This window comes from Glycine soja, chromosome 1 (genome assembly GCF_004193775.1).
Source record: "Glycine soja cultivar W05 chromosome 1, ASM419377v2, whole genome shotgun sequence".
Lineage (NCBI taxonomy): Eukaryota > Viridiplantae > Streptophyta > Magnoliopsida > Fabales > Fabaceae > Glycine > Glycine soja.
The window spans coordinates 48,407,591-48,433,909 of record NC_041002.1 but is presented as its reverse complement, the minus strand read 5'-3'; the positions used below and the strand labels follow the sequence as shown (position 1 = coordinate 48,433,909).

The following is a 26,319-nucleotide window of genomic DNA, read 5'->3' as shown; positions in this document are numbered from 1 at the left end:
TTGTGTATTAGATGAATGTGTTAGAATAAATGAGAGAAAAGAAAAAAAAATAGAGATCTATTGTTTAAAGTTAAAGTTTTAACAACTTAAAATTATTTTAAAAGAAGTTGAAGGGGGTATTGAGAGCTCAAGTTTGAGTTGAAAAAAGTATGAATTTGAATCAATTATTGAAATATCTAAAAAAAATTAATTGAAATACATTAAATTACTAAGTTTTAACCCGTTAATTTAACCTAAAAGGTTTGGATCGACTTTTTCCTTATTCGTTCCAGCAATTAATGGTCAATATTAGTGCATGTATTCTTAAAGGATAGCTGCTGCCTCTTATAACATGTTAGCATACTATGGGGCTTAATTTATTGATCAACCAATGAATATCATGTGCTTTTAATTTGTTGAAACTGATTTGGATATGCAGCTGAGATGTGATGGACGGCTATGGATGAATGGAATATGTGTGTCGGATGTTAATATTGAACGTTTAGACTCGCATTTTCGTTTATATATATGCAGCTATGTTGTATACATTAAGATGCAAGTGCAATTCGTTTGTAGGGAATATATAGGTAGTGTTTGGAATCGCCGAAAATTCAGAGGTGAAAGTAATACAACTTTAAAATGAACTAAAATCAAAACTAAAAGAACATAAAATGATATGAGACCTGCATGAAAAACTTTCACTTAAAAATATGTTATCTTTTCTATTAATTACTTCATGTCTTTATCATTTTTAAAAATTGATTTTAATATATAAGGTGAAAAATTCACTTTAAAAGAAAACAAATATAAATTTATAATTGTCAATTAAGAAAATCATATAATTCAAAGAAAATACAAGGAACTAAATCTGCTCCTAATATAAGTTTGAAAAAAGATATGGATGAATAGTTGTGGTCTAATTTTGTACACCAAAATATCAAAGGACCTAGATCTGTTCTGAAGTTTAATTTGAGAAAAGAGATATTGATGAATAGTTGATGTCCAATTAATTACACCCAAAAAATAAATATAGACTATTATAAATCCATGCATCTTGAAAATATGGGGGGATTTTGATATCATGGTTGACTATCAACATCTTCATATCTCCCCTTAGTGCTAGATATTTTGGCGGTAGTAATACAAGAAATGAGTGAGGGATAGTGGTCCTTCTCCTCATCAAATGGCTTAACCTTCCATGTTCAAAAGGACATCATGAGGGATTCAAGAACCCATCTTCAATTCGAATATTCTACCTTTTTATTTTTTGCATATGGAATATATAGGTATACGTTTTCTTTATAAGCAAAAACTTTATTAATAAAATATATACTTAGACACAAAAAGTATCTAAACCAGAAAGAAATACACTGTTAAATGAAATATATATATATATATATATATATATATATATATATATATATATATATATATATATATATATATATATATGCATACATACCATAGCATAACATAAAAAAAAATGAACATGTAGTCATAATTAAATAAAATACTTCTGTTCTTTTCCTCTGCTTCGCCTTTGGCTATGTAGCTCTATATAAACTGAAAAGGACACCCTTAATTTAAGCTCAAAAGTAACGCCCTACGCGTTTTGCCCTAATATGACACTTCGCTTTCCAAACTACAATTTCCACATTAGCTATATGCTTGCATCCTTAGCTTATCTAGACAAAAAATCAATTCATGATTTTTCACCATCATGGTTGTTATGAACTTTCAAACATATATAGGACTTCCAATGCAAAATACATTAGAAAAATATTTTACCTCAAGATTCAAATTGATATTGTGAACTTATACCAAGGTATTATTTTATTTTTTATTTCTGCAAACAAGTTGAAGGGAGCATGTGAAGTGGCTATGCCGAAGTTGGACCAATATATATATATACTAGCTCCCACTATACATATACCATCATGATATAAACAAAAACCGCACACCCAGTGGTCATAATGATAAAGAAGAAGATGAAGCCAAAATGGAGGTTCATTTTCTAAATAAATTAGTATGGCTTTGGTACTCAATTACTTAAAGAAAAGGGACAACCAAAGGGACCTAACCACATTGACTACTACCCCTTTCATCTTCATTACCGGTACCCTCTCTTCCTATACTGCAGTCAATTTTATTTTATTTTTGGATAAATATATATATTGCACTCAATCATTTTCAATCCGCCTCATCTTATACCACCAATATGAATCAACTAATATGAAATTATTTCGGTTTAATAAAAAATTTTAGGTTCAAATTCTAAATATGTATTTATGTTTAAATATTTAGAAGAAAAAAACTTTACTGTCTATATTCATCTTACCAACATGATATTGCCTCCAATGAGAAATACATATTGTCTATGATAAAAAATGGCTTCATGTTATACTTTCACGAGGAAGTCCATGTGACTCTGCTTTCGAAGTTGGACTAAACAGGGGTTCTAACACAACATACACAAATTTGGTTGTTATTATATATATGATATAATAATTTAGTGCAAAATGGAAATATATAATTGGTAGCAGTTTGAAACTCCGAAATTTAATTAATACTGATTACATCTCTAATAAGCAATGATTAATGTGTGCTAATCCAGTCGGTCAAGTATATATAAATAAGTCACTTTGGGTTACGTTTTCAAATTAAGCAAGGATTAATCTTTAATGACAGTATTTTGAATCTTCATATATATTAGTGGCACTTAGAGAAACCTACATAACATATAAAGGCATTTGCATAATATGAAAAGGGAGAAAAGTTGCACTTCTTTTCAAACAAATTATTTGTCCTGCGTAGTTAGAGCACTGAATTATATTTTTTAACTTAACGATAAGGAAATATCCAGTGAGAGGAATGTTTTAAGTGAACTCAATTTTAACAATCTTATATAACTGATTAAAATTAAGTATAACATAAATGCAAAATAATTTTACATAATTACGTAACATTTAATTAAGTAAAATATAATTTAGACTGCTTATATAAAGTTCATTAGTCAAAGTTTATTGTTTCTCCGTATAAAATTTCTTTCACGAGATATGATTGCTTTGACCATATAATGCTATTTTTTTCATTAATTACAATAAACAATTCATCCCTATATTTTGTTTCACCCACTTTGGACGACTATATATGGTTCATATAGTTATTCAAAATTTGGTCATTATAATTCACTCATTTAGATATTAGTCCGGCCGTCAGAAACTTATGTTTTAATAATTGAAACTATAAGGATGAATGTTTATCAAAAAAAAAATAAAAAATAGAACCAATATCATAATAATAGATAAGGAAGAGTAAAACCAAAATGAATAAAAAAAATTATAATTAATATCTTAAAGTAGGGGCCAAAATCTAAACAAGTGAAAAATATAAAAGTTGTTATAAAAAATTAATTATAAAAACCAAATTCAGATAGAATTAAACCGCGGGGAATCAATATTTTTTAATCTTTATTTTATTTCTAGTTTCAATATTATTTCTACGATCACTTATCCAAAAGATAAGATGCTTAACAAGACACGTCTCTTCTATTATATAAAAAAAAGACACATCTCTTTTAAAAAAATGAGACATATATTCAGTGTAATATATATGAACTAATGCTCAGTTGCTCACTAATATGATTGTGTGAACATAATTCATCTATTTTGATATATACTTATCTACTTAAGACAATGCAGAACAAAGACTTGTACTATACACAAATTTGCATCATTGAGATGCTGGGGTATACAATCTAGCAGCCACACGTACACCGAATCAAGATAATAGAAAAATATTAATTAGTTTACTTTGTACTTCAAAATATTTTAATTTCTATGTTTCTCATAATTAAGTCTTGTGTGTTTTATATAGGCTCATTATCATATTTTGTTACGTTAATCATAAGATAGAATATGTATGGTTTTAGATATAATAGAATATGATAAAAGATATTTATAAAATATAATTGGATGACATAATTAGATAAGATCTTAATCTCTTGAAGTATGACATTAGTTTCTTGATAGGAAGGTATTGGTCGGTTCGTTTTTGACTGAGCATGAGGTATTGAGCCGATTAGGCACAATACAGACCGGAGTACAGATTGGTAACTTAAATTTCCGAGGAATCTGAAAGGGCCCTGAGAGAATAAATGTAGTAGAAGACCAGAATCTACTAATTAATATCAACAAAAAGTTTATCCAACATAAAGAGCAAATTATAATCGTTCTCCTTGATGTTAGTTTTTATTATACTTACACTCATTTTCTAAAATCGTATTTTTTTTATCTTTCTTAAACGGTTACCATTATTAACGATGTTAATTTCTTGTGAAATATCTTAAGAATTTTTATTATTCTCGTACAAGTTTGTGCCTAAACTAAGTTCACGTCGAGTTTTACATATGAAAATACTGTCAACTCGCTCCTCATTGATAAATCTCATATTTGCCATAAATGAATGAATGTAAATGAAAGAGAGAGAAATAGAGAAAGTGGAAAAGTGAAAGAGAGAAAGATGGAGAAAGGAAAAACTGATTAATATTGGGGTAATGCCCAAATGAGCAAAACTCTCACTTTACATTGTGTCTTATATAACATAATTGGTTACAAGAGTAACTAACTTATAACTAACTAAATTAATTTATAACTAACTAAACTAACATGTAATTAACTCAACTAATAACTAACTTGTAACTAACTAAGGCTAGCCGTCTATATCTCTAATACTTGCCTCCCTCAGCAACTTCGTCGCCTTCGCCAACCACAACAACTTCATCGTTCCCGTCTCCTCCGACGCCGTCTACAACCTGTTCTAGTGTCGTGGCGATCTTGCCAACGACCAATGCTCTCATTGCGTGTTGCATGCGATCACCTAGATCCGTGCTCTCTGCAAATCATATGCCTAAAGATCCGTGCCCTCTACAAATCATATGCCTAATTCTAGTGAACGTTGACAATATTAATACGTCAAAGGATCATATTATAATGGATGACAAAAAAACAAAAGAGTCTTATATATGATAAAAAAAAGGGGTGAGATTAAGTCTAATAATGATAGTATAATTTGCTCATATATAAAACATATTTCATTTCAAAAAGGCAAAAATGGCTCATAAAAAAAATGAATTAGCTTTTTCTACCCACAATGTTTGAAGATATATTTACATGAACTATGAAAGAAAAGCATCTTTAATTCCCTATGTTTACGTAATTGTGTGTGTGGCACTTGTAGTACTGTTTGGGACTGCCTGAAAACAGTAGGCATGCAGACAGTGGTGTGTAGCATGCAATTGCCCATTCTAAATGAACAGAACTAAATGCAGGTTGGCACGTTGAATATCATGCCAAAATTGTCTTCTACCATAATTATCACAGCAATTTGATAACACCCCACGTGACTTTATGACTATTTACTCTTTCAAGTTTGAAGATCCCACGGTAACAGTCAGGACCTAACCGGTCTATGTTTTTAAACCGAAGGGGAAAGTTCTAAAATTCGAAAAAAGTAGTATAGGAGGTGAACTTTATTAGTTTAGCGTGGTATCAACAAAATCCACAGTTAGATAAATAGTTTAATTTTTTGAAAGGTTAAATTTTTTTCACTATATCAATCAATTCAAAATTATATTAAATATAATTTTAAAATAATTATTTTATATATACTTTAGATGGAAGTAATCTTTGACTATATTTTGACAAATATATCTTTGTTAGAGTTGAATTTTGATACATTGTTGTAAAAAAATTTACATATTGCTAACCAATGTTTTAAAAATAATCCACAACTGTAATTTTAGTTACACTGTCAAGGATTTTTAAGTGTACAAATGCAACTATGATCACATCAATGTAATTTTAATGGTATGCAATTTTCTGCAACATTAAGAAATTAAGCATGGTCAACTTGTAATTATGATTCCAATGTAAAATCCTTTTGTTAAGCAATTAAATGTTAGATGTTATAAAATTGATTTGATGATAAAAAAAAAGGAGAGAGATGGTGAGTTTGAATTTCTTACTAACAAACTTACAACTAACATTGACTTATCAATAAAAGGCTTATTTTATATATAACTTTTTAAAAATTATTAAAAATCAATAATTATCAATTATATGATTATCTCTAGTTAAACAACAATATAAAAAGTATATTCAAATTAAATGATCTCTTTAAAATATATATTAAAAAAGGTTGGGTGGAGTAGTGTAGTACTATAGTTTTGTGTCCATTCCTCATCTCTACGTTACCCACTACCCAAGTTTGAGCCTGATAGACTAATTAGGCAATCAAAGAGGCCAAGAAATTAAACAAAGAGAAGAAGCGTTTTTCTTCTTCACCATCCCATTCTCAGCCCCCCTTTTCTTTTCTTCCTTCCTCTCATCTATCGCTGCCCTTTGTAATCATGACTCCAATGTCATCATTGCTATCAAAAGTCTCTCTCTCTCTCTCTCTCTCATGACGACATACAAACACAAATTAAAATCACAGCTATATTACTTTTCTTTCCCTTCTAGTTTCTTATACCAATTAGTTTTTCTAACTTATGTGCCTATATAAACCCTTTCAAGCCCAATGGTTGCGCCTCACTTTCACAACTTGGTTCTTATTTAATTTCAACTATTATAACAAGCCTTAATCTAATATCTCTCACAGCCCTTCTTTGAGAGACCTCAAGAGAGAAAATAAGGTATGTGTTCTTTCTCTTCAGAACAGTCACCTTATCTTTTTCTTGGTTTTGCCCTTCACCCTCCATGGCCATCCAAGAGACAGCACCAGCACCTTCGGTTGAACATCCATAAAAGGTATTTGTTTTGTTTCAATCATACCTTTTTTTGTTTTTCTTTCTTGTCTCTTCCAGATTTGGATGTGCATGTTTTCTTTTGCGGGGAATTAATGAATCCCTCTCTCACTTTAAAATTTCACGTGGCAGTTTTGCATTTTTCTCTTTCATTATAAATATTCACAAATTTTAATAAGATGCACCTATCTATCTATATGTATATTAATATCTATGAAAAAGAGAAAAAAGTAATAAATACAAGAATATCAATATTGACATATCATTTTAAAGGATTACACATTCTTCTAAGTATTGTGATAGTTAATTTTTTTTAATAATTTGGTATAATACATGATAAGAAAAAATCATGATATTTAATAATAAATTTATTAATTTTTATAATAATTATTCTAAAAATCATATCAACAGTGATTTATGATTGAATAACAGGATAAAAATCGTTTTACACTAGTCATGCATGACCATCAAACTCATACATGATAAATGATATTATATAATGCAAAAAGTTGTATCAGCAAAATTAAATTCTTACTTTTGTGTGTGTGATTGATCCTTGATTGATGATATTGGTACAGAAGGAGAGCACAATTGCAAGAAGCAAGACGGAGGAAGAGGATGATCATCTTGAAGCTTACAGAAATAAAGATGAGAAACTTGAAGTTGTACATGGAGAACCAAAGCATCATAGAGGAGAATCAGAAGTTGAGGAAGCAAGCAATGCTTCTTCACAAAGAGAATGATGTCCTCTTATTTCAGCTTCAAAAGAAGCTTTCCGAACAAAACAACAGCAAAACCAATTAAATGGCTACTATTAGCTAGCTATAATACAGTTTATATGGTAAGGCCCAAAAGTAGGCAAATTTGAAGGGTCTCTCATTGATCCTTCTTTATGAGGATGAATCTTAAATTAATATATATGTCTTTCTTTTATATCATTTGTTTCTTAGTGTATGAAGTTAAATTAATTAATTCCTTGCAAGAGTTTAACTGTAAACCATTACAAGGAATGTAGTATTGAGCAATGTTACCAGAGACGGAGGTACATGGAAGCTCCCCAGCCCGGCCCCCCTGACTTTTTTAATTTAAAAATTATTCTTATGTTAATTATGAAAAAAAATGTTACCATGTATAATATTTAAATATTAGAGTAATTATTTATACGTAAAAGAGCTTAATTATACAAATAATGACATTAAAGTGTTATTTGTGTAGTAGTAGTAGTATTTTTTTAATGTTTTTGACGAAATATTCTATTTCTATTTGATAGTATTCATTGTAAAGATAATGAGATCTTTTCTCTTTTTAGACTAATTATAATTCTCTTAGTATAAAAAGATTACATAGATAATTACATTTAGTTTTCCTCTTTTAGACAAAATATTTGAACATTATTTATTTTCATTTTAATAGTTTTCCTTGTTCGTTAGTTATTGGTTGGTTATTGCATTAAAATATAATATAATGAATAACATAACTATGATTTAGTTTTTTTGATTCATAACCCATTATGATTTTAGTAACATTTAGAACATAATTAATAGATATGTTTTCATAAAAAACTATAGTCAACATATATACCGTATAAAACTATAAAGGTTCTTTTGACATGTGAAAATAACGATTAACATTTGTTATCTTGAGTCCAAAAAAAAGATGTTTAGTTTTTTCTATTATGTAAATATGTTTTTTATTATATATTTTTGAACAATTTTAAAAAAATACATAATTATAATTATTTTATATAGAATTTAATGTTTATGTATTTGTTGGATTTGGTTTTTGTAGTTGGCCCTCCTGACTTCTTAGTCTGCCTCCATCCCTGAAAGGGGACATGCTAGGTGCACCTCGTAACATTGTTGGTGCACCCAACAAATTTTTGAATGGGCCAAGACTCGAATCCAAGATTTTGGGGTTATTATGATAATGCTCTAACCAACTAAGCTAATGAATCAATTACGTTATAAAATAAATAATATTAGTATACATAAATTATTACTATCGTAGTTGCTCTTCTTATTCCCTCGGAGATACGCATTTTATGGTTTTTTTTTTGTTTTTTTTTTTGTGTTCATATGTTACAGAAGCAGTAAAATGTTGAGGAAGGTTATCCAGTAAAAAATTCTTCCGGAAGAAGTTCCTTCTTTCGGAAGAAGTTCTTCCGGAAGTTGATGCTACTTATTCCGGAAGAAGTTCTTCTATAATAAGGTGTGTCAGCTTCCGAAATAACTTCTTCCGGTAGTACACACTGCTTCTTCCAGAAGAAGTTCTTCCGGAAACTGTATTTTTTTAATTTTTTTGGAATTGTGTTTTTAAATTTGTGAAAAAATAAATATATATGAATATTATAATATATAATATTTGTATTTGATATTTTTTAAATTGTGAATAATTGGTTTAATTAGGTATAATAATTTAGGTATATTATTAAATGATTTAGATAAAATAATTGTATTTTGTTGTAGTAGTAAAATGTTTTATTAGTTGTTAGTTATAGTGTTAACTTTAGTTTAAGTAAATAATTTAGTTTTAACTGTTGTATTACTTGTGTATGATGCATAATTTAATAATATGTCGTTAAGATGGACGAAGATCAATAGACGTATGACTATACGATGTCACAAGAAGTTCATATGGATTATGATAATGAAGAAGAATGTGGTGTAAATGAACCACATGTTGATTGTTCGAATACTTTTAATACCTGTCAGGTAATCATGTTCATTAGAGATTGAACGTATGTTTCATATAAAAATTAATATGTCGGAGTTGCGTTGTAGGTCTTTGGTACTTGAGATGATGTTTTACAGTGGGCTCGAACAATTGCCCATGAAAACGGATTTGTTGCAGTGATTATGAGGTCTGACACAGATACTGGTAGCAGAGGAAGAAGTTCATTTGTGTTAATTGGGTGTGAAAGGAGTGATCTGTACAAGTGTAGGAATAAAGAATTCGTTAGAAGAGACACTGGGAGTAGGAAATGTGGTTGTTCCTTCAGGCTTCGTGGGAAACCAGTGCATGGAGGGGAAGGTTGGATGGTGAAGTTGATCTGTGCAATTCACAATCATGAATTGACCAAGTCCTTAGTTGGACATCCATACGCTGGGCGATTGACTAAGGATGAAAAGAAAATTATTGCTGATACGACAAAGTCGATGGTGAAACCAAAAACATCTTGCTAACGTTGAAGGAGCACAATGCCAACAGTTGCACCACAATTAAGTAAATTTACAATGCAAGAAGTGCATATCGTTCTTCAATAAGAGGAGCTGATACTGAAATGCAACATCTGATGAAGCTTCTCGAACGTGATCAATACATTCATTGGCATAGATTGAAGGATGAAGTTGTGGTGCGTGATCTGTTTTGGTGTCACCCAGATGCAGTAAAGTTATGCAATGCATGTCATCTGATGTTTTTTTATAGATAGTACCTACAAAACAAACAGGTACAGACTCTCACTACTTGACTTTGTTGGGGTGACACCAACGACGATGACATTCTCTGCTGGGTTTGCATATCTGGAGGGTGAGCGTGTTAGTAATATTGTATTGGCTTTGGAACGGTTTCGATGTCTATTTTTAAGAAACGATCGTCTCCCTGTTGTTATTGTCACTGACAGAGACCTAGCACTGATGAATGCAGTGAAAACTGTGTTCCCAGAGTGTACAAACTTGTTGTGCAGGTTTCACATCGATAAGAATGTCAAGTCGAAGTGCAAATCTTTAATCGGTCAAAAAAATGCTTTGGACTATGTGATGGATAATTAGGGTACTTTGGTTGATTTTCCGTCCGAACAACAATTCGTTGAGTCCCTTCAGAAGTTTCAAATTGCTTGTTCACCTTGGCCAATGTTCATTTACTATGTTAACGACACATGGATTATCCCCCACAAGGAAAAATTTATTACAACCTGGACGAATAAGGTCATGCACCTAGGCAACACAACAACAAACATGTATTAAAATCTTATTTTTTTCTAGTAAGGATTATTAATAAATGGTATTTAATTGTTGTATATTTTTCATGTTTGTTGTGTATTTTAAGTGTAGGGTTGAATTAGCTCATTGGGCTCTAAAAAGAGTATTACAAAATAGCCTTGGAGACTTGTGTAGTGTTTGGGATGCCATGAACAACATGATCACGCTGCAACACGTTGAAATTAAAGCATCCTTTGAAACCAGTACGCATGTGGTTGGACATGTATTTAAGAAAACCTTATACAAGAGGCTTGTTGGAATGGTTTCAAGGAACGCTTTAAATGAGATTGCTGGCGAGGTTGAGCGTCTACATTATCTCGGCAATGATCCCTCTTCTTGTGGTTGTGTGATGAGAAGCACGCTCAGTCTTCCTTGTGCATGTGAGCTTTCTAGGTATACTACTGGCAGCATCCCAGTGGATTCAGTCCATATGTTCTGGAGGAGACTTTGCTTTTCAGACAAAGGGTTATGTGAGGCCGAAGTCAGCATCAAGGAAGAGATTGAAACCATATCTAAAAGATTTGAGGAACTTGATGTGTGTGGCAAACTAACTCTCAAGAGTGAACTTCGAGATATTGCATACCCTGATCATAACTCTATGTGCCCTCCTCCGTCAAAGGTAAACACTGAAGGTGCATCGAAGAAACCGTTGAAAAGAAGTCAAAGATCCACAAAGCGTGATCCGTCTTACTAGGAGTATGTTGATGCTTTTCACTCTGTTCAAAGCAACAACTCTTTAGTGAAACGTAGTGCATCATCTTCTGAACCGCTGAAGCCAACAAGAATTATCCCGATGTTGGATCAATTTGCACCATTTATACAGGATTTCATTCACAACGTTGTGGATGTGATAGCGGATGGTAACTGTGGATATCGGTCCATTGCCGATTTATTAGGTATGGGGGAAGATTCTTGGTCGTTGGTGCGCAACGAATTGATTAAAGAACTTGGCAGATGGTCGCATGACTACACCAACCTCTTCGGTGGCACAAAGAGATTTGAACAATTAAGGTTGTCCCTACATGTTGATGGGTTTTCCAAGGTATGTTTTTAGGTTATTTTTTTTAAGAACAAACTTTAAATAACTTAGATGTGTATGTTTGCTTGATTCAGGTTAGTGTGGACAAGTGGATGGATATAACGGAGATGAGATATGTCATTGCATCACGGTATAATGTAATCCTTGTGTCATTGTCCCGAAAACAAAGCATGACATTTTTTCCTCTTAGAAGTCAACCACCACCCGATTCTTTTGTGCACCACATGATATGTGTCGGTCACGTGTTTGGAAATCATTTTGTTCAGGTACATTGAAGGTAGTTAGTATAAGAATTATGCAATCACTTCCCTGGTTCATTTGAGTTAATAATGTTTGTTCACGCACAACAGGTTTATTTGAAATATCGTTGTCCTTTACCGCCTCTAGCATTGTTGTGGTCAACCAATTTTTATTCTCAGGCAAAGTAGTGGCCAACTCCATATATTAGTATAATGCAGCAGTACACAAGCTTGATGTCATTCAAAAGAGACTATGTCGACCTAAATGAAGACTGAACATGCATTGTTTATCTAATTGTATTCATTATGCGATATAATTTGTTGTAAGTCATTAAAGGATAATTATTAAGTACTTGTTGCATTAAGAAAAAAATTAGTTGATGCAACCAAAAGCAATTACGCATGTACGATACATCGTTGTCATAATTGACAACACATAATGATATGCATGCGTATTAAAGTTTAAGCATGACACGACATTGACTTAGTAGGAAACATTAACACGAAGCATGTTCACGCGTGTTCTTTTGTAAAAAAAGTGAAGCAATCTGTCGGTGAGAACCATGTATATATATGAGACACAGCAAATGCTAATAAATCACACGTTATCTTGCTTTCACATACTCTCCCAATTGATACACAAAGTATGACATTTTTAGGAGAAACTAGCAGTCAGACGATTGTCAACTCAAGGTTGGGTTTCATTTTTCCAAATGGATCGATTATTCACAATGACAGTGGGGTTTACTTCCTAACTTCCACTCCGGTGCCCATTCGAGTACCAAACAATTGTGATTTTGCAAGCTTAAAAACCAGAATACACAATACCCTTCAGCTAACCGACAGACAATTTTTGGATGAATTTCACTACCGCCATCCATTTACCTATACAGGTAACCAAATTCGCTTTCAATGTATGCAATTGATAAATGATGACGATGTCAACACAATGTTAATGTGTCATGATCAATTTTCTTGTGTTGGTCCGATTGAGTTATTATGCACCATTGGAAGAACACCAGATGAAGTAATAAACTTACTTAAACGCACTACGACCCCTACTCATGGCGCGTTGTTGTATTACAACGGGAGATGGAACATGCCACCCCAGAAAAATTTGTAGGATGCGCGTTCACAGGAAAAAATCCAAAGAAATTTGAAATTCCTTCAGGATGTATCCTCGATGAACTGAAGGATTTGATAAAGCAAGTTGCACCTAAAGGGATTCTCCCTCATGGAATTCACGAATCACAAGCGGTAAGACAATTGTTTTTTCAACAACCAGGACGTTTTGAGTATTCAAATAAATTTATAAAATATGAAATTAATGAGCTGAAAACCAACGATGAAGTGCTGAAGGTGTTAGTACAGTCTAACTACTGAAAAAAATATGGGCCAATAGAAATTTTAGCTTTTTTACTAAACATGGTATGGAATTCGAAGACGATGTGGATGCCACGTCGCTAAACGACTGAATACAACATTTCTTTTTTTGTTTTTAATGTAACTTTTATTTGTTTGTTTACAGCGTGTTTGAATTCCATAATAAAATTGAAGGGTGGAAATCCTATTTTTTATTAATTTCGTGCTTGTTTTTTGAGGTGTTATTCGGTGGAGTCGACTGACGATATTATTTTTTTTTTGGCTTCTTTGACGTCCAAACATGAGAAATAGCGCCCCTCGAATGTCTTAGGCGACTCGCGCATAATTTTAAAAAACCCCCGAACATGGGTACTTGAACATGTTTGAAGGCTCCAAATCCTATTTTTTTTAATTTCGTGCTTGTTTTTTGAGGTGTTATTAGGTGGAACCGGCTGACGGTATTATTTTTTTTTTGCTTCTTTGACGTCCAAACATGAGAAATAGCGCCCCTTGAATGTCTTAGGCAACTCGTGCTTAATTTTAAAAAACCCCTGAACATGGGTACTTAAACATGTTTGAAGGCTCCAAATCCTATTTTTTTAAATTTCGTGCTTGTTTTTTGAGGTATTATTCGGTGGAACCGGCTGACGATATTATTTTTTTTGGCTTCTTTGACGTCCAAACATGAGAAAGAGTGCCCCTCGAATGTCTTAGGCGACTCGCCCATGATTTTTAAAAAACCCCGAACATGGGTACTTGAACATGTGTGAAGGCTCCAAATCATATTTTTAAAAAAATTTAGCTATCTTACTTTAAAACATAAACATTTAGCTATCTTATTTTTAAAAATTAATAATTTTAATCTCATTCTTATGAAGGAAAGTCATCATTTTCGGAATCGGAATCGGAATCGGTGTGTCATATAGAGTGCACAAAAAGTAAAGTAAACTATATTAAATAAAAAAGTGTAACAAATACAAAAAATGATGTCAACTACAAAACATAAAAAACATCATAAATGCTTTGTGCGCCGTCTTTGTCGAGCCCTAACACTTCCATCTACGCTAGCACCCCCCTAGCAATCCTCAGAAAATCTTGCATGATATCATGTAACTCTGTTCCTGTAGTGACCATCCTAAGGTTGAGCACACGCTCCAACCTTTCTGCGATTGCCTCATAGCCTTCGTAATCATCCTGTGACAATCATAAAAAACATTTATTACAAAATTTAAAATAAATAACAATTCATCAAGCATTAAACGCACAAACAATCTTACCACTGCATGTCGAGGGGGGTCAAATGCCACTGGAACCTGTGGGGTGTTCGGCTGCATGTAGTCCTCATGGTCTGGGGCAGGTGCATGTCTGGGCTGGTCACCTGCCTAGATTGGTATCATGAATGGGTGAGATATCTGGAAAAATCACTCCATGTAATCCGCAGATACCTGCCCAGGCACTACACAAAGGTCATCCACAGCTACTACGTGGTTCAAGAAATGCATCCACCTGTCATATATATCATCATATGACAACGAAGCGTTAACAGGCGGCGAAGGGATGCTCTAAATGTACCCAAACTGGCGTAGCACCCTCTCCGGTCGAACTGTGACCACCGTAGGACCCCATCTCAGTTGACCCTGGAACGATGAAATTGGCTCAAACCCCTTAACCCCTCGATGGTCACTGTAAGGCAACCAACACACGTCTGTGACCGTCAAAGCATCACAACATGCCCGGTACAGTGCTCCTGTAATTCCCTTCATATGAGCCTTCATCGTCAGCCACCGGGAGGCACGAGGGGACGTCTCCTCATACGCATCATCGGTGACGCACTGATGCACACTCGGAAAATGCTTATAGATCCAGCACTACAAAAAAAATTAGGTTAACATAACATAAAAACATGTTTACATCATAATCAAATGTAACATATTACGAACACAAAATTTACCTATAATAAAGTAAGGTACCCCCCAATCTACCGTGTCGTGGTCCTAGAAGCTTCATCTAACTGGTCATACATATGAACCAGGATCGCAGCTCCCCAAGCATAGCCCCCACTCTAACCTAGGTCGCGAAAAGCCTCTAGATGCACCACATGAACATTTGTTGCACTCTTGTTAGAAAAAAGAGTGCAACCGACCAGGTGCAGGAGATAAGCACGAGCTGCTACAATCCATCGTCGTGTCTGGCATCTCATCTCATAGATCTCCCGACCCATGAGAGGTGTACATATGCCCCGCGCGCTCGTACTGTCTCGGCTCTAGCCTCCTCACCGGATACCTCGAGCAACTCCATCAACAAAAATATCGCCTCGTCCACGGAAAGAGCCTCAAAGTTGTGGAAGGCACCACTGATAGGGAGATGGAGGAGTGGCGACACATCATCTAGTGTGATCATCAACTCTCCTACTGGAAGGTGGAAGGTGTTGGTCTCCCTGTGCCACCTCTCCACAAATGCGGATATAAGTCCAAGATCGCCGGTTACAACTGAACACTCGATCAATGGACTTAATCCTGTGGTAACAATCAGCCCTTTAATCACAGGCACTGGCCTCCCAATTAACGCCACCTTCCTCCCATGTGACACCAAGTTCAGCTCAGGACGCTCCTGAATTGAAGTACAAATCATTTGAAATACACAAATATCAAAAAAATTTAATGACAAACAAATCAAGAAGAAAAAAGTAAGAAATTATAATACCTGTTCACTCCAAATGGCATGTGCGACATGCTCCGCAAATGAAGTCAGAACTCATGGGTCACGGGGCCCACCAAGGAATCCCTCATCAGCATGTGACCCCTTAGCACCATCACGACCTAAGTCCTCTGCAACAGTCGCATCTACGTCCGCAGTCATCTGAGGCGCATCTTCACTCATCTGAGCAACATCGTCAGCCATATGAAGGACATCCTCAGTCACCTGAGGAACATCCTCCTCCATATGAGGAACATCCTCAGTCACCTGAGGAACACCCTCACCAACTATAATATGTACTCATCGCCTACGGGCTGATGCAATAGGCCTATGCCTATGGGGAACATCGGTTGCATCATGCTCATCCTGTCTACCTCTGCCTATAACTCTAGCTAAAGCATGACCTAAACCTTGTGTTCTAACCATGATATGCAAATCATGAAGAACACACATTTTTTTGGGTCAAATAAACTATTCATATAATTAAAAACCTACATATATTTACATAAATCTTCAGCCTTACGTTATAAACCATAATCACACTACCCTAAGCATTGTTGACTACCCTAAACTAAATCCTACACACTCAACCACTAAACATATATCTTACACTCAACTAGGTCCTAACCCTAATACCAAATTTTTTATGCAAATACAAACAAACAAAAATTTAACCTAATATATAATATTTAATTAATTTTTTTTACTTACCACCATGAAAGCATAAATATTTGAATTATTATAAAGCAAAATTTATAAAAAAAAATAACTTCATTTATATAAAAAAAACAAAACTAATTTTGGAAAAAATAATTTCTTCTTTCGGAAGAAGGTTCTTTCAGAAGAACAACTTTCTTTCGGAAGAACTAATTGTTCTACCGGAAGAAGGTTCTTCCGGAGAAGCTACCGGAAGAAGTTATTTCGGAGAAACTACCGGAAGAACAATTTGTTCTATCGGAAGAACCTTCTTCCGGAGAAGCTACCGGAAGAACTTCTTCCGGGAGTATCGGAATGGTTGTTCTTCGCCATTTTCAGGCGATTTCCATGTCTTCTACCCTAAAGTCATCATCTCCTAAACTAACTAAACAGTTAACCTACAAGAGGAGGGGAGATAGGGGTTACTAACCTCGACGGCAGAAACACAGCAACGGCACAACGGAAGCTTCACAGCAACGCAACAATGGCAGCTTCAGGCGTGGAGGAAGGAACGAAGAAAAGAAGAAAGAAGCCAGAAAGGTGGGGAAGAAAACAAAGACAACGCGTTTTGTTTTTAAATTTTAAATTAAGGATAATTTTGTTATTTCAAAAAATTGTTGGGTGCACCTAGCATATCCCATCCTTGAATGTTACTATATATGTTAGTTTTATTTTGTCAATATGATTCCTGTTGGATTTCCTGATGAGATGTTCACAGATAAAAATATGATTTATAAAATATAATAACACTTAATATTTTGCGCTGCTAACACGTCTCTATACACCTATAAATTTTTTCCTTCTTTTCTTTTGTCTGTATACAGCAAGTTTGAAAAGAAGAAGTCAAAATTTTCAGCAGCAACCACATGATGATCAAATCTGCACAAATTCATTGACCATATTATGCATTCCAACATCGTTTTAGAAATTTTACAGCTAGGAGAATATTATATTAAAAAAATTAATTTAATATAACTCAACAATTGTTATTTTATTTTTTTCATATCAATAATAAAATTATTTATCAGAAATTTATAATCAAATATTTTTAACATTTTCTTCTTAATATATAATATGGTAAAGTATTATTCTATCTATCTTTTAATATAGTTAATGCAAATAAGTTTGAGTAATTTTAATATTGGAAAAACTAGTTTCAGCAATAGAAATAGTTAGAAATATTGTCAATAATATATGTTTATTTAGAACCTATGTGTGTATTTGAAAATGAATGTAATCTTTTAATAATTTCAGTGGAGTATGAATTTCTTTTTGTTTACATTTCTTACAGTGTCTTTATTTTTAAAAATAATTAAATCAATATTTTCAATATGATAATACTCACTAAAACTTAAAATATTTTTAATATTAATATAATATTGTTTTCAATTCATCATTATCGTACAAAGTTTTTGATTTTTAAGAATCAAATAAAAAACTAATGTGATTTTATATTTTGAAATATGTTCAAATCCACTTTCAATAGAAGAAATAAGTTTATATAATATGTATACAAAATAATCAATACAAAAATAATCTTCAATTGAATGTGTGATTTTATCACTAAATCAAAATATCTTTTTTATAGATCATACAATTTTCATGAAATTTAAGCTCTGTACTAATTTCAATAGTCTTTTAAGGAGGAAGTAAAATGTAAAATAGATGCAAAACTATTTTTCTTAATTTGTTTAAAATAAACAATAGTATTACACTTAAATGGTTTATAACAACATATATACATATATTGAAATTACTTAATCTTATTAACAAAAATAATAACAAATAACATGTCATTTCATAATAATAATTTTTAAAATGTATGAATCTTTTAAAGTCCTAAACAATTCAATACCTATACCAATTGTTTCATTGGCCTTATAACTACCACGGCCTGAAAACTGGCTTAGATAAAAATAAAAAATAAAAATAAAAAGTACTCGTTTATTAAAGTTAGAATAAGAAACAAAAAGAAAAGAAAAAACATTATCCACCGGGTTTGTAATAAGCTAGGGACTAGTTAGTTAACATAGTTATACAAATAAGTGTACGGATAATCACAAGTTTTAACTTTTTATTAAGATCCAATGACGGCATGAGTAGGTTTAGTAATTGACTAATAGTCAAAACCTGTGATATATTAGTGAGAAATGTCAATACATTCTTGTATCCTATTCAACAATTTAAGTTTACTATTTATTATTTAATAAAATATATATGAAATTTATCTGATAATAAAATTTAGTGAGAAATGTCAATACATTCTGTATCCTATTCAACAATTTAAGTTTACTATTTACTATTTAATAAAATATATATGAAATTTATCTAATAATAAAATGTGTTTGTTTCATTGACAAATAAACATTTCCAAATTGAAAAAGCGGTTATGTTAATTTAGAACATCTCCAATGTGAGTCCTTAACTTAGTTGATTAATTGATTATTATAATAAAAATAAATAAAATTTTCAATCCAAAATTCAATTAGGCTCTAGTTAAGTATTTATTCTATACTACTAGAAAAGTGCTTATTTCCGGTGGAATTTGCTTGCAAAAAAAAAATTCGCATGGATTTTCTCTCTTTAGTCCCTTTCTATCTCATTTCACTCTCTCTCTACTTCGCAACCAAATAGATGCTACAGAAAAAGCAATATAATATGTTTTATTTATACTCAATTTTGAGAAATAAACTAGCTATCTTACATAGTTTAGGCACACGATAGTTCATTTGACATAGTTTGGAATTACTTTCTGTATTAATTTTTCTATCATCTTTGTAAATTGTGGAATTTACAAGGAACCTCCAGCATGCAAAGAGAAGAAGAATGTAGTGTATCTTATTCATGCCCTTAATTGATTATTACATGATATTTATAAGAAGCTTTTAGATACACTCTAACTGAAACTAACAAAAGCTTTAACAAGAAGATTCCCCTTGCTCCCTAACTCTAGTGGCGCTAACCAACCCTACCCTCTACGAGCTACGCGCCCCATTCTGCATGGCTTCTTTCATAATCCTCCAAATATGCTGGCATGGTCTTCTTCCTATTGGGCCTTGCTCTAGTTTCTTCCTGCACCTCCCTTGTTAATTGCAACCCCTCAGTTCCCTCCGTAACACTCCCGTGCCCATCAAGCAACGCCTTGTCCTCAAGGTGATGAAGGCTCTTCAAAGTAGACCATTCTTTCCATGAGGTCTCCTTCGGTGGCAGCCCCTACCACTGAACCAGTACCATGTGTTTAGGGCCTGCCTCAAACGGAATGAGTTTAGACGCCACAATGGCTAGAGGTGTGACAATAGGGTGATTGTTGAAAGTTAAAGGGGGAAGGTCAACGGTGACTGGGGCGGTGTCGGATGCGATATAAGGCTTAAGAAGGGAAACGTGAAAAACTGGATGGATGCGCGAGTGTTCAGGTAGTTGCAGTTTGTAGGCAACCTTACCCATGCACGCAGTGATTTGAAAAAGGCCATAGTATCGCTTACCCAGCTTCGAATAAGTGGCTCCAGTCGTTGATACTTGTCTATGAGGCTTAAGTTTGACCATAACCCAATCCCCCACCTTGAATTCCTAGTCACGGTGGTGACGATCAGCACTAGTTTTCATACGCGACTGAGCCTTGAGCAGTTTACGACGCAGCATTTCAAAAACAGCTTCTCATTGACTAAGCATCTCATCAACTACTTCTATGTTAGAAGTGTCGGTAATGTACTGAGGGAAGATGAGAGGTTTATGGCCAAAAGTAACCTCGAATGGTGTCATGCCCGTGGTGGAGTGGCACGATGTGTTATAGGACCACTCGACCCAAAGCAAATAACGCCCCCAAGTCGATGGTTTCTCATGCACGAAGGCCCGTAAGTATTGTTCAACGATGCGGTTTGCCACTTTGGTTTGTCCGTCAGACTGCAGATGGTAGGAAGAACTTAAACGGAGCTTCGTGCCACTCAAAGCAAAAAGCTCTCTCCAAAACTTGTTGATAAACAACAGATCCCGGTCTGAAACAATGCTCTTGGGCATGCCATGGAGTCGTCCCACCATGTTTATAAAGAGAAGAGCTACAGTGTGTGCAGTGTGTTGAGTGGGCAGCATACCTAAGTGCAACCCTTTAAAAAATCAATCAACTACAACAAAAATACATGTATTACCGCGATAAGCTGGTAGACCAGTTATGAAATCCATTGACAGATCCTCCCACGGTCGCACTGGAATTGGAAGCGGATAGAGCAGCCCTACCGGTTTTCGATTATCATATTTGGTGTGTTGGCATGTCACGCAGCTTGCAATAAAGTTTCGAGTATCTTCCCTGATCGAAGCCCATGTGAAGTTGTCCTGTAGTCAATGTAAGGTCTTTTGTATTCCTATGTGACCACCTGTAGGAGATTGGTGGAACTCTTCGAGTAAAAGCTTAATGAATGAAGAGTTGGAGGGGAGCCAAATACGCCCTCTATGCAAGATGAGCCCCTCTGTAAGTGTGTAATCTAGGTATGCTGCAGAATCCTCTTGAATCCTATAACTAAGGTCTATGAATGTCGATAGAGAGTCTAGTTCCTTACGAAGGTCATCAAGGAAGACAAACCGATGCATGGACAAGAGGTAAAGCGAAGCAGATTGTCCTTCCATGGCCCGAGATAATGCATTAGCCACCATGTTGGACCTCCCCGTGCGATACTGGATTGTGTAATCAAATCCGAGCAGGCGAGCCAAATATCGATGTTGCTCCGGTGTCTAAATAGCTTGGTTTATGAGTTCACGTAGGCTTCTATGATCCGTTAAAATTATGAAGTGGTACCCCAACAAGTACTGGCGTCACTTCTTGACGGTTGCCATGATTGCTGCTAACTCACGAACGTACGTGGAAGAGTTCAGTAATTTAGGGCAGAATTGCTTACTGAAGTAAGTAAGGGGATGGCCTCTCTGCATCAATACCGCTCCCATACCCGTACCAGATGTGTCCATTTCAATCACAAATGGAGCATTGAAATCAGGTAGCTCATGGACTAGTGCTGTCGTGACTGCATTCTTGAGATTTTGGAATGCATCATCAGCCTTGTTGGTCCAGCTGAACTGTGCATGGCACAAAATTTTCGTGAGTGGTGCTGCCAAAGTTGCGTATCCCCTAATGAACCATCGATAGAATCCCGCAAGGCCGAGGAACCCTCTCAGAGCTCGTGGAGTTCGAGGTGTTGGCCACTACTGTATAGCCTGCACTTTTTCCGGCACTGGTTCGACGCTGTTACCAGAGACCACATGCCCTAGATATTCTAATTGTTGTTGTGCGAATGTGCATTTGGAGAGCTTAAGAGAGAATTGACCCGCCAACAGAACTTGGAAAGTTGTTTCCAAATGAAGAAGATGATCTTGAAAGGTCCTTCTATATATTAGAATGTCATCAAAGAAGACAATGATATATTTCCTTAAGTATGGGTGAAACAACTGATTCATCGTAGCTTAAAAGGAAGATGGAGCATTGCACAGCCCAAAGGACATCACTCAAAACTCGTAGTGCCCTTGGTGAGTGCGAAATGTTGTTTTACTGATATCAGTTGTGTTCATCAATATCTGATGATATCCCTGCATCAAATCCAGTTTAGAGAACCACTGTGCACCTCCAAGTTCGTCTAGCAATTCATCCACCGTGGGAATGGGAAAACGATCGCACACCATTATGGCATTAAGAGCCTGATAATCTACACAAAATCACCATGATCCATCCTTATTCTTCACCAATAAAACTGGTGAAGAAAATGGGCTTGAACTTGGTTGGATAAAGCCTTTCGCAAGCATAGCAGCCACCTGGTCTTTTATTTCTTGCTTTTGAAAATAGGGGTACCTGTAAGGTTTGACGTTCACTGGAGCTGCATTTGGTAAGAGGTTGATGGTATGGTCTGTCGATCGTGAAGGTGGAAGGTTCCCAAGAGGTTGGAATAAGGAAGCGTATTTGGCGATTAAGGTAGTGATTTCAGGTGAGGAATGAGCTGGTTGAGGAGTATTATTGGATGTTGATTCAACACGAATGTGGAAAAAAGTACTAGCAGCATTTGTATGTACGAACCGGCGTAACTATGAGGGTGACACTTGCTCCACTTCTTTCTCGCGATCCCCGTACAACTCAATTAATTTGCCATTAGCAATGAACTTCATCGTTAACGCGCCATAGTCCGTTAAAACTGGCCCGAGGGTTTTAAGCCACTGTACCCCTAACACCATGTTGGCACCACACAGAGGCAATACGTGGAAATCAATGGTGAAGGAGTGTTGTTGAATGTGGACCTTAACGGCCGTGCATAACTGATGGTAGCGAATCTCATCGCCGTTCCCCACCGTGACGCGAAGCGGTGTTGTTTCAGTTGGCTTCAACCCCAAGTTTAATACTACAAGATTATGGAGGAAATTATGCGTACTACCCCCATCTATCAAAATACTGATAGGGCGATCATTGATAAAGCCTTTCAGGCATAAGGTTTCAGGTGCCAAATGGTCGGATAAAGCATGCAGGCTCAGCTACGCCGATGGAGATTCCGGTAACAACTCTGGAGTTGGTGAAGGAGTTCGCCGTTGTTCAGTTTCCATCGCGGATTCATCTTCCTCCATGACCAATAAAAACAAGGAGGACGCACATTTGTGACCTCGAGAAAATTTCTCGGCACAGTGGAAGCATAGTCCCTTTTCCCGGCGAATTGCCAACTCTTCCGGTGTCAATCGTTTGAAGGGAATAGATGTTGATGCATGTACTGGTGTTGGTAAAAGAGGTGGTGTAGGCTTGGATGATGAAGAACGTGTGGTGGTGGCTCCCGCAGTAGGTGTTGGTGTGTGATATGACGAAAGCCGGTGAGCGTCGAGGATCTTTTCTTCCTGTAGTCGCACATACGAAATTGCCTGAGCCAATGAGGTTGGCTGTAATACCTGCACTTCCCTGCGAATAGACGGGCTCAACCCGGAAATGAAACAACTCAATACTAGGATTTTGAACCAAATTTTGAACCACACTTAGAGGAATATCTTGATTAGTCCTTGTTGGTATGCTGTACATGATGATGGGGCCTATGGAAAGAACACTATTGTAGTGAGCAACCAAAACATCCAATGAGGTTTTGCCATAGTAAGGATTTATGTGAATTGCAGCATTCATTCCAACAGCAAAACCCCTCTCTGTGGCCTTGATTGCTTCTTATGTGCAGTTGCTTCCCGTGTTACCGACAACCTTAACTTTGTCACCAAAACAGTTAACTGTTTGTGCAATAAGCATTATTTGTTCATCCCAGGTCATTAGTTGGCCTTCACCAGTTGTGCAAATACAGTACATGTAAATTTATTTCCATGAACAAGTTTCCACAGAGCTTAGTTTGTATATCTTGTGATGCTTGTGAATATAATTGTAAAAATTTGGTTAACAAGTTTATATTTGTCAACAAAAACCAGCCAAACCATGAAGCTAAAAATGTATGATGTATATACATCCAGATTTTTAAGCACATCCGTTATAAATCAAAATATGGCTAAATTATGATTTTAGCCCTTGTATTTACGATAAAAAATTGTTATTAGTTTTGGTTCTTTAACTTTCATCAATTTGGTTCCTGAACTGTATAAAAATAGTGATTTTTGTCTCTCTTCATAGATAGTTTTCAAGGTGAAGAAAGATGAAAACTACTGTCTTTGTAAAATTCAGAAACAAAATTTACCAAAGTTCAAAGACTAAAACCAAGTTTCACAAAAAAGTACAGAGGCTGAAAATATATTTTACTCTTAAATTATATATATGCATATCCAGCTGCAGACATGTAATATATAACTTGTTATAAAACTGCATTGCAGATCAAAGATACAGATCTAGATGAAATATAAGCCTTGTATATCCAAACTAAATCTCAAAGTGAACATACAGGAATTACTAATGCAAAAATTAAGTTCAAAGTGAAGACTAGAGATATTGTGTAAAGCTTCAGATGCTTGGGTCACAAGGTAGATTAGAAAATCAGTTCCGAAGACTCTTTAAGAAATTCTACCCAGAGAAGAGAGATTACAAATGTTCCAACCTAGTAGACACAAATACATAATACACAAACTAACTTATTGGAATGATAACAAATGGAATGTATAGAATTTAACAGGAGAAAGAATTCACATGGAACAGAACATTAATTCATTATTCAAATCAACCTATTGTTTACCGCGGAGCTGGTCACTGGGAGGCGAAAATCGTTTCTTACAGATGCTTGTGGAGGCTTCCAGCATGTGTTCCTGGGATCAATGCAAAGAAAAAACAAAGTGATTAAACTAACCAAAAATTGGTATTTTTTCTTTCAGCTGCAGCTGCACAGTTGGCACCAAAACCACTGATCATAGTACATGTCTGTGATTTATTTTTTAAAACCAATATAAATGATTATTTCTCCAAAATATACTGAACACAATATGCACTAATAACTTCTAATTAAAGATAACTCCCACCAGTTTATGGTAATCGTCTTCTAAATGTTAATTTCATCAAAACCCTGCAAATTATTATATCATGAATAAAGACTGCTGAAAGTGAACATCATACTTATGTATATTATTTTAGTAACCTCTTTTTTTACCCATGAGACACAAATGAAACAACATATATGTATGCACAACATAAACCAAAGTCAGAATAAGATATGGTTCAGAAACACAAGAAAATCACATTACGAAAAAGAAAATTGAAATAAAGTGATGATTTATTTAAATTAAATTAAACTTCCTGACACTGCAACTCCTACGGATAAAAAAAATTATTTATCTCTTGTTGCAAGTGGTGGCAATGGAGCGGTAAAAGGCTAAACCTTGTCCTCTGAACAATATGCTATACTACTACAATTGTTGTTCAACATTTCCATGCAATCCGAACAACGGTTTCGCTTGGAATTAGTTGGGAAAAAGGTAAAAAACAGAGAAATCAGTGTAATAAATATTTTGTTTTCTATTTTGGTATCGTAAATATTTAAATACTACTAACTTTATCCCATTGATTGTTCCAGATGGCAAAATAACTCACAGAAAGAGGCCCGAAATTTTTTAAGATTGGAATGATGAATTAAAGTTTAGAAAAATTTGTTTATAGAGCCTTTTTATGTACAGTAACTAAAGAGTTTTAATATTTTCATATACTATTATTAGTTATTCGCTTTATTATAATTATTTTAAAAATCATATAACTATATCTTTTAAATACAGCCTTTTAATTGCTTTCAATGTTATTTTTCAGTCAGAATTAAAATTTTATCTTATTAATTTGTGTAATAAATATTTACATTAAAAGTGAATACATATTCTCAAGATGAAACTTATTTTTGATTCAAGAATAATATTTCGTTAGTCTCAAATAATGATCGAACTAGTTTGTTTTACATAAACCAAGAAATTAAAAAATAATAAATAAATAAAAGAGAATAATAATTTTGTTGTCCACCATTAATAAGTGAAAAAAATAATTAATATTATATTGAAAAACTAAAATGATAATTATTTTAATATATACCTTTTAATCAATTTTAATTTCTG

The 26,319-nt window shown here is 34.4% G+C and overlaps 3 protein-coding genes across 3 annotated transcripts; 1 reads left to right on the top strand and 2 right to left on the bottom strand.

Moving 5' to 3' along the window:
* Positions 1-6,455: 6,455 nt before the first annotated feature.
* LOC114417865 (protein LITTLE ZIPPER 2-like) lies at positions 6,456-7,819 on the top strand. Its single transcript, XM_028382897.1, has 2 exons — positions 6,456-6,788; positions 7,363-7,819. The coding sequence occupies exons 1-2, from the start codon at positions 6,676-6,678 to the stop codon at positions 7,586-7,588; spliced, it is 339 nt and encodes a 112-aa protein (XP_028238698.1). The 5' UTR covers positions 6,456-6,675; the 3' UTR covers positions 7,589-7,819.
* A 7,147-nt stretch (positions 7,820-14,966) lies between these two features.
* Positions 14,967-16,136, bottom strand: LOC114390624 (protein MAIN-LIKE 2-like). The gene is made up of 3 exons (XM_028351467.1): positions 16,116-16,136; positions 15,658-16,014; positions 14,967-15,272 (listed from the first exon to the last, which is right to left on the bottom strand). The coding sequence occupies exons 1-3, from the start codon at positions 16,134-16,136 to the stop codon at positions 14,967-14,969; spliced, it is 684 nt and encodes a 227-aa protein (XP_028207268.1).
* Positions 16,137-21,129: 4,993 nt separating this feature from the next.
* LOC114390549 lies at positions 21,130-21,441 on the bottom strand. The gene has a single exon (XM_028351345.1). The coding sequence runs from the start codon at positions 21,439-21,441 to the stop codon at positions 21,130-21,132; it is 312 nt and encodes a 103-aa protein (XP_028207146.1).
* Between the last annotated feature and the right edge of the window lie 4,878 nt (positions 21,442-26,319).

Excerpts from the sequence above, each read along its gene's own strand:
- LOC114390549 (XM_028351345.1), bottom strand. The coding sequence starts at position 21,441 with ATGGTGGCTAATGCATTATCTCGGGCCATGGAAGGACAATCTGCTTCG.
- LOC114390624 (XM_028351467.1), bottom strand. The coding sequence starts at position 16,136 with ATGTCGCACATGCCATTTGGA. Across the intron at positions 16,015-16,115 it reads TGTCGCACATGCCATTTGGA|GAGCGTCCTGAGCTGAACTT; the intron begins GTGAACAGGTAT and ends ACTTCAATTCAG. Across the intron at positions 15,273-15,657 it reads AGGAGGCTAGAGCCGAGACA|TGCTGGATCTATAAGCATTT; the intron begins GTACGAGCGCGC and ends TTTTTTTTGTAG.
- LOC114417865 (XM_028382897.1), top strand. The coding sequence starts at position 6,676 with ATGTGTTCTTTCTCTTCAGAACAGTCACCTTATCTTTTTCTTGGTTTT. Across the intron at positions 6,789-7,362 it reads CGGTTGAACATCCATAAAAG|AAGGAGAGCACAATTGCAAG; the intron begins GTATTTGTTTTG and ends ATATTGGTACAG.